This window comes from Centropristis striata, chromosome 4 (assembly GCF_030273125.1).
Source record: "Centropristis striata isolate RG_2023a ecotype Rhode Island chromosome 4, C.striata_1.0, whole genome shotgun sequence".
Lineage (NCBI taxonomy): Eukaryota > Metazoa > Chordata > Actinopteri > Perciformes > Serranidae > Centropristis > Centropristis striata.
Window position 1 is genome coordinate 9944318 of NC_081520.1, and position 9562 is coordinate 9953879.

Below are 9562 nucleotides of genomic sequence, written 5' to 3' on the forward strand. Positions count from 1 at the left end.
AATGGGCAATTGTGCTTCTTTTAGTATCAAGGCTGAGTCAAGGCTCTCTGTTTTGCAATGTTCTTTCCAGCTGCCCTTGTGCTGTGTGTGTCAGCACACACTGTGACGTTCTGGTTGGTTTTGAATGGCACCAATGTCACCATGACACTTTCTTGTGTATTCATTATATTTGGTATATTCGAATGAGACAAGAGATGCTTTTCAAAAAATGCCAAAAGACATTTTAATGCTCCCAGCTGTGCAGAAACAGACCAGCTGAGAATTTAAAAGACTGATTTCACTAATAAATTCGACACTATTAATGACGGTTAATGGGTACTTACAACAGCTATCAGGCAACAGCATCGACGCAGCTGCATGTATTACAGAGAAAAAAGTATTGTATTGTTTAAAAAAAAAAAGAATAGCAAACAGCTTCGGGCTCATGTGACAAGTGTGCAATCAGAGAAAAGTCTGAGCCACCTTGAGCCCGACAGCTACGCATTTTCTTTGTGAGAAAGAATATTTTCACAGTAGCATTTGCTTCATGACAGGAAGATTGCGGTGCAGTGGTTGAAAGCACCTTTTGAAAAAAAAAAAAAAAAAAAGTCTGTCAGCCTCCTTTTGTGACATGGAAAAATAAACGTCACGGCCGATAATGGGGACCTCTGTGAAGGTATGTTTTTAGTCAGATCATAAACACGGCCCATTAGAGCCGGAAGCGGGTCCTCAGAGATATCCAAGCACATATGGGAATTTAAGAGTGTGACTTGATTTGTGTGAAAAATATTAATCTGGGGCATTCTGGTGTGAAATGACTTTCATGTTTACAAGAGATGAACAAGTAGAAGTAGGAGGACATCGGCTACTGATGTCGAATTTCAGAACAAATCACATAAACAGGAACAAATGTTTCACAAAATTGCTGCTCCAGTTCATTTAAGCTGTTGTTACGATTCACGAAAATCCGAAGCTTTGATTGATATAGACGTAAAGTACAGTGGGAGAATATTTCCAATTCGCTGTATATTGAACTTTATCAAAGTGTTATTTTGGAGACGTGAGAACAAGACATTGTGGTCATGTGTGACTGCTTTAAGTGTTTTGTCAGCAACAAATAAAACTGTTTCACAATGAACAAATACAGCTAGGTGTATTTGAAACAACAGGAGATATCAGCTCAACAACCCAGAAAAGAAACACATGTTTGAACCGGAGCCATGTCAGAAAGGAGGAATCGAAAACACATCTTAACTTCTATGAACCTCGTAGACATTCAGCGTGCAGGGAGAATCGAGATAATCCATATGAGTGAATAGCAGTCAACCTTCGGCTGTCAGCCAGTAAGGATTGGGTTTTGTGAATGAGAATGTGCAGGGTCTCAAGCAAGGTTATCGCTCTCTGTGCACTCTCAAGGCCCTCCTGTTTACAGAAGAATGCATCAGGGCCAGAAACAGATGAGCTTTTCAGGGAGAAGCATGGTAAATGTGAACCAACAGCTCTATCCATCTTACATATGTTGAAATTGAAGCTTCACCTTTTTATCTAGCTAAATGAAACACTTCAATTTAAAGTTTTCCTCCATACAGCAAATGAATAAGTACCCATGTCTTATAAAAACTACAAAAATAAACACTGTATTAATTGTTTCTTTAGTAAAATATTGCGAAATATACTAAAAATGTGTGATGTTTTTGTACACAACTGTTTAAAAAGCCATGACTTAAGAACTTTAGTGATCTTGAGTTACTATTAGCTTAGGTTGGAGTGAATTTCCTTGCTATGCCAGGTGTTTAGCTGGAAAGAGAAAATGTGCATGTGTTAAGTAATGCAAATTTGGGGAGGATGCATTCACTGGACTTTTTATTTTCTTCTTCCAATGTAAAGACCTTTTAATGTGTATGAACCCCACCTCTTCACCTCCCGGGTTGAGGAGTAACAGGATTACTCATTTTAAATACAAAATATAAGTAACTGTTGTACATTCTGAACGCCTTAGAAATATTATATTTGGCGAGATTACTTAACTCCCCAAAGGAGCTTTTTTTTCAGTTATGAAAACTGATTTTCCTGAAATTTGATGAGAAGGTGTAACATGGGCAAAGGGAGAACCCATTTACTGTTGGTACAGATCCAAGTTACAGGACAGGTACTCCAAGTTTTTTTCACTTTTATTAACATTGTCTGATATAAGGCATGGCCTTGATGGAGGCATTTAGTTTCTGTAGTGCCCTTCTAGTTTGGTTTGGTTTTATTTACCCTGCCTAACTGTCATTATTGTAGTAGATCAGGGTCATCAATTGGATTTGTCCAGACTTTTACTAAGCAGACACTGTGGGCGCTTGACTTATACAGAAAATATAATGTATTTATGCCTAGTTAGCCTATCCTTGTTTGATATTTTCACTTTCTTACTAAATTAATGCTATTTCTCTTTGCCTATATCAGTGTCAACAGACCCCTATAAGCATGGGAATTCTATAAAGAGAACTAGATACTTAACTAGAAAATGGTCTTGGACTTCCTCCAAGGAGTGATGGTTAAAAACTGATTACAGAAATGTAATTGTGATTATGCTAAATACAGAGCAAATACCCACATTTTCTGAATTCATTAGGCTATTATTCTGAGGGCTGCCAGTAGATGATCGCTGCTGTCCATCGTGTCCCCGTAGTATCCTTAAAGTCCATGCTTGTGCATTGTGTCAGCCAATGGAGACTCTGTAGGTTAATATCAGCTATCTTGTGGGGTTTAAAACACTTGTGGGAAACCTGCCCCGTGAGCTTGTGTAATTGATTTGATTTTTCATTATCTACAGACTGCAGACATTACGTTAAACAGGCAAGATGCTGTAAAACCCTGATTCCAGTTGGGATGTTGTCCAAAACATGAATTTTAAAAAAAGGCATTGTCTAATTGACAGTTACTCATTTCCACATCCAGCAGTTACAAAGCCAAAATAACATTTATTTGGAGTTGTGTTTAGCTGATAAATGCTCCACTTTGTTCACCAGCTAGTCGCTAATTGTGTGTCTGCTGTTTGGTACTACAGGTGGGTTTTAGATATTTTTACTGACAGCAGCTTCCTGTGAAAAAGGCACTATGAGAGCATAGAGAGTAAGGGACAGCAGTAAATTTATGGTTAGAAAGCTTAACAAAGAGCTTAACTCACTATAAAGGTCCATAAAGCTGCAGGGGAGTGGCAGATTTGGGTGATAACTCTTTGTAGTTTCATCACCAGAAGCAACTCTATTTTCTTTTAATACAAATATCAACTATAGCCACCTTAATTTGTACACATACCAGGAAGCATTCTCTTATATGTGTCTTCTTCCTGGGTGACAGCCTATAGCTCATGTACTGTGCTGCATGTATGCTGTGCTGTTTGTCAATATGAACTTTATATGACCTGACTCATTGTGATCTGATCATGTGTGTAACGATGATTAGATGTAGTAATTGTCATGATTGCGCCTGATCTCTGAGAATTTCTTCATTTATCTGCAAAGCAAATGAGAAAATCCAGAGAAAGCAAATGATGCACATTAGTGCCACACGCAGCTCTGACAGACAAGCTATTGCATTGGTCCTAATTGCAAACTCAGACACACGCCCACATGTTTGCTCACGGCGTCTCCTACATTTCTGCCTCATCTAACACACATAGTTATCGGAGGAAGAGCCGGGGGGATGATCAAGATCCTGTCTCGAAAAAACCCTGTTGATTCAGGCTATATTTGGCGTTTCTTGGCTCCTAGCTGTGGCACGACATAACTAGGGGCGCTTTCATTAATTAGTATTGCGAAATATTAACCTTGCATCCTCCCCAGGGGCGGAAGTGTACTGCTGTCACGCTAATGTGTGAAAACAACAAAGCTGCAGAGGGCACGTCTCTGCTTTGCTTCAGATCTCGGTGCCTTTTAGCGACAGCCAGGCTCGGAGCGAAATGCATACAAGAAGCTGGACCTGTCTGAACTCTCTGCTTGATATCTGGTGAAAAACACAACTGTCTATAGGCAGACTGCTCTGAGACTAACTTTACAAGTTAAAGTGAGACGGGAGGAGAAGGCTGGCAGCTTGTCTGTGGGGCTGGTGGCTGTCTGCTGAGATTTACTTGTGTCTTTTTCAATTTCAATTCATTTACATACTTAAAAAGGCCAAAAACATTCAAGGAGTTTTTGTGTCATTGCCAAGTAATCTCTGCGGGAGGGCGATAACGTGCCACAGCAACTAAATTTCAAAGCAGAGGAGTCAGGTTTGATTTTCTTCTGGCAGCAGCCTCTGCTTTTTGAGCCTTTGTTTGCCAACTGTCTGCCTTGGCCGTAATTTAATCTCTAAATAATGTCATCAGCGACTGTACGAGAAGTGGGGCATCATCAACATCCGGCAACATGACTCAAGCATGAGGCATGGTGGTTTCATCATCCACTGGTCGTCTTCATCAAGAGGGGCTTTAGCCATATTTGTCACGAAGTAATGAGCAGGAGGACAGAGTGGACACAAATCACCAGCTAAGGGTTGTTTAGCATCGATTAGTTCCACGGCACGCAAGCCAACAAGCCGAGCCAGAAAACAGTTTGAGATAACTGACAATTCAATCAGATGCGTACGGGTCGACACTGATGGCGTCTTAATTGAGGTTCTGTTTGTGTGTGAGAGAGAAAGAGAGAGAGCTGCGGTTTGGAATCGAACACAATTTGTGACTCTGACTGTTGTTGTTTTAGCTCACAATCACACAGAAGATTGAGAAAAAAACACAATCAAAAACCCCCACAGCCCATCTTTACACCAGCAGAGTTAATGGTTGGAGACAAACAAAAAAAACTCTATAACTCTCATATTCCTTATTACTTTTATATAAAAACAACAGAATAAAATCCACTAGTGCCGCATTTGTCTTAACACAGCTCCCACAGAGGTCATGAAGCCTGTTTGAATCCTCTTCTCTCAAGTATTTTTATGAAAATACCCATCACCCTGTGGGTATGTGCAGTGTAATAGAGGTGGGAATGAGAGAAAATACCCACTCTACATTAATGGATGTAGGCAGATGGCGTGGGTGTTGAAAAGTGCCTTTAATGTTGAGAGGTGGCACCAGTTTATTATAATGAAGCAGAGCGAGTAGAAAGTGGAGTCACACAGCTCAGGATTCATAGTGAAATTACAGTATATCATTGAAATCATTGAAGGTGATGTAAAAGAGAACTGGACTGATGAATTGGCCAGGGCAGCTTATTTCAGATATAATGGTAAGAGAGTATATGTCAGCCAATAAGTTGGCAACTAACTGCAGTATTGAAATGCCAAAGATATGTTTGAGGTATTTAACAAAGAAACATCACAGTTTGTCCACAAGAGAAGATGAAAAAGTTAATTTTTCAAAAAAGTCAAGATTCTTTAAAGCCGCAGTTTATCAATTATGTTTATATAAAGGATGGATCATGCATCATTTAATTCAATTTTTTTTTTTTTTTTTTGTATGGGCACTTTCTATAATCATAAAATTATATGTATGTATATATATATATATATATAAATCATGTGACTACATTAAACATAGTAAACATTTCACAAAGAACTCTATGAAAAACTTTTAGCATCTTTCAGCTGCGGCAGGCAGAATTTTTTTGTATGTACATAATATTGCACAACAATTTCTGTTTTTTGCCTGTTTTCCAAAAAAAGGCATAACTCCTAAGAAGCTGTTTGCAAGGCTAATAAAAATTAATATTAGACTAATATTCCCATTTACATGTAGTTGCACATCCTGTTCATCACATCGAAATATGGACTAGTGCAACAGCTGGAGGCGATTTTGTCATTTTGATACTTTGCATCAAAATATTTTTCCACCCATGACGGATTTCTTTGACCATGCAAAAAAATTCTTCGACCACCTTTTTCAAAGAGGTTGTCATTGACATCCAAATGGGTCCCAATGCCTCTCTGTGAGGTCGTAGAACCACATGGTCTTCCAGCTAATCAGCGAAGTTCATGCTGCGTCACAGATAGTGACACCATGGCATCTGACCAATCAGTATAATAATAATATAAAAATAACTTGATTGACCTTGATTTGCAACATAAAAATGAAACATTTTGAAAAAAAGTTTTTAAAAAAAGTAAAAGTCTTGTAATATCCTCCAATAACACTTGATTGAGTCGTCGTACATAAGTATTTCAATGAGTGTCCTATAAAGGGCTACAAGAAGGTGTGTTTATCCTTCCAACCAGAAATGAGGGCTTTTTCTTTTGAGCATGCATCTCTGCCCCAGCATTGCAAACTGTTATCAAAACAACCACAGCAAAAGTTTAACATTCAGTGTTTCTCTCCCAGACCCACTATGTGTATTCTTTAGGCCTAATAAACACGCTGAGTGTGTTTCCTTCCTTGTAGACATCTGAAAAATATTTTTAAATCCTGTATTGATGCTCAGTCTTGTTCTGTACCATCTTTGCTGGAGTGGTGATGCTACCAACCAAGCCTGGTTATATAAAGATGTAGGACATGCTTCCACCCTTTTATGTGAAACGAAGCCAAAATATAATGGATACGGGCGCTGCCATCTTGCCCTGGTGTCTTCATTTGAAGCCAGAGTCTGTGCAGTAGCGATTACACCCGCCTGACTCTAACACCTACAACTGTCAATCATGACATCACACACGCTTTTTTTTATATAGCATTACCAAATAAGAGAGAACTACCTAAAATAACAGAAACCATCTTTGGTGTACTTTGTATTTACTATGATTTTTCGGTTCAGCTCATGTCCCATCCGCGGACAGAGGGCGGAGTTTATATAGAATACTGCAGCCAGCCACCAGGGGGCGATCAATATATTTCGGCTTCACTTTTGGGGCTGTTATGTCGTCCGTCTTTATGTACAGTCTATGCTACCAGCTCTAAATTAGCAGCATAGCATGGACGAAGCCACGTGCTACCATCTGCATGTACAATACAAACAAAATAGTTACCCTCTTGTAAAAACATTGCTCCATAGTGCTACCAGTGGTCAGAAACTATACAAGGACACAAAATGTAATACAAGTGATACATGATGTAATACAAAATGTTGTGTAACTTGTTGTTTGTAGAAATAAATTAATATCAGCTGATATATTGTTTTCAGATTTGTAAAACTCTCATATATCATTAATGGTGGTTTCAAAATTACAGCATCAGTTGGAGCTGTGAAGATTTATGAGTTTAATTTCATGTCATATCAACTGAGTTAAGTGCAGTTGAAATGAAGAAATTGAAACATGCCATTCAGACTTTTCATACTCGATCAAAAGTTGCATCAATTACTCTGTGAATGAATAATAAAAAAAACATCTGCACTCTCATGAATTGTTTTCCTGAGCCCTGCTTTTATTTGGGGTTTGGATTAAGGCTCAGAAATGTAATCTGTTATTAGAGCAATGGTTAAAAAATATAATCTCTTTCTCAAAGGTAATCAAAATGAGCTTTTAAAAGCATTTTTATAATAATATGTGAGCAGCCTCAAAACCATTTTTGGGGGGCGGGGGCTTGTCAGACTATGACACTGTCCCTGAGAGTTTATGTGCTCACAGCTGAAGTAAAAGTGACAGTTAAATGGTTTCACTTTGACTACAGTGGAGCTTCTTTTTGACCTCCATGCTGCCTAATGGACTCCCTGTGTGACCACCACAGTGCTCAGGGGGGAGGACACTGAGAAAATGTGCATCTCCATGGTGGTAGTGGTACTTAATTATAAATTAATGCATGCATGATATTTTCAATTCACAATTCCTTTTTTTGCATGGAGGATGTGCAGCTGTCTGTGTTTAAAATCCAGTTCAACACATTCATGCATCTGGAGGGACAGAAAACAAGACAAATGCACGATGAGGCAGTCACGCCATATGGGCTGAGTGTGTGTGTGTGTGTGTGTGTGTGTGTGTGTGTGTGTGTGTGTGGACCTTTAAAAGACAGTTATGCGTAGATATTTTAATATCTTACCTGATGCGATGGTGATGAATGTCACAAGAAGTAAATTTCCAAAGTTCATCTCCACACTCTCCCGAGTCTGCAGCCTCTCGACAGTCCACTCAAATTATCAATTTAATTGAAACCTCCAGTCAAAAATACAAACACCCAGTTTTTTTCTTATTTAAAAAACAACAACACTAAAAGCAAGTGAAACTGGACCGGTTTCAGGAGCTTGAGCCTCAGCTGGAATATATCAAGCGAGTAAAATCATCCCGAAAAAAAACTTTCATGTCACTCCCAGAAAGCCATGACAGCAGCAGGATCAGCAGCGGCAGCAGCAGCACCGCCCCGGAGAAACCTAATAACAAAACTCAGCAGCAGCACTTCTTCATCCCCGCATGGTCACACACATACACACACACATACACACATTCACACACATACACACAGCGACTTCTTTCCAAGATGTCCTGCTGCTGCTGCTGAAAACAAAAAAAGAAGAAGAGATTTAACTATATTTAGCCCGGTCATAAATAAAATAATCCCTCTCTCTGTCTGCTCTGGTCCGGAGCAGTTGCAGGTTGCGGCGTCAGTTTGAGCGAAAATGAAGCGCTGCACATGCCGAGCTGAGCTCCGCACTCCCTGCTATCCGCAACAAATCCTCGCCAACCTCCAGGAGTCAGTGTTTTAAAGAGACAGAGGCGACATCTGCGCCCTGCGTGTGTGTGCGCGCGTGTGTGTGTGCATGTGTGTCTAATCTCGAGCTGTGAGACACCAAAAAAGTCCTCACAAGACAGTGAAATGAGATCAGACTTCTAAAAGGAGAGGGGTTTTTTTTTGGGTTAGCGTCATTATTGACGTTGCCAGCGTAAATGTGAGCCTTGGATTTGGGTAAAGTTTTAGATCATGAATAAATAGATTTTATTCATTAGGGCTGGGATTGGGAAATTGGATTTTAGGCTACAGTCTTGCAAGAAATAAATAAATAAATAAGAAAAAAGTAATTTAAATGAGTCCTTATAAATGGGGTTGTGTTAATTATTTTATCACATATTTTTTATTATATGTTCAAATCAGCCTTGGATTTGGGTAAAGTTTTAGATCATGAATAAATAGATTTTATTCATTAGGGCTGGGAAATTGGATTTCAGGCTTGTCTTGCCACACACACAAAAACTAAGAAGAAAGTCCTTTAAAGTCCTAATAAATAAGGTTGGGTTTATTATTTTATTACACATTTGTGTTCAAATCAGCCTTGGATTTAGGGTAAATGTGGTGGGGTGTACCAAGAAGGGTCATTTTTTATATTTTTTATTTTTATCTACCACAAAATATTTTGTTCTCTGACTTTACACTAATTGCATTTATATATTGTAAATAATTAATAATATCTTTTAAACATATGCAATGCAGGGTTTAAATACAACAGCAAGAGCAATCCCTCTCAATCATCAATTATGATGCACTAGAAGTGCATGGTGGTGTTTTCATCTGCAGTGACCATGCCCTCTGCCTATATTTTCACTTTGCTGTGTTTGGTGACATTTCCTGGTGTCACCCTTGGGTTAAAAAGTTACAAAATTGGTAGACAAATCACCGAAAACATAAATATAACAAAGAAAAACACCA

General features: G+C 38.9%; 1 protein-coding gene across 2 annotated transcripts in view; it reads right to left on the reverse strand.

Annotated features, from left to right (window-relative positions):
* Positions 1–8651, reverse strand: part of zgc:77784 (uncharacterized protein LOC402947 homolog) — a 58267-nt gene extending 49616 nt beyond the window's left edge. For both annotated transcript variants that reach the window (XM_059331746.1, XM_059331745.1), the window contains exon 1: positions 7964–8651. In XM_059331746.1, the coding sequence (XP_059187729.1) occupies positions 7964–8012 (49 nt within the window). In that variant the 5' untranslated portion in view covers positions 8013–8651. The remainder of the gene's footprint in view (positions 1–7963) is intronic.
* Between the last annotated feature and the right edge of the window lie 911 nt (positions 8652–9562).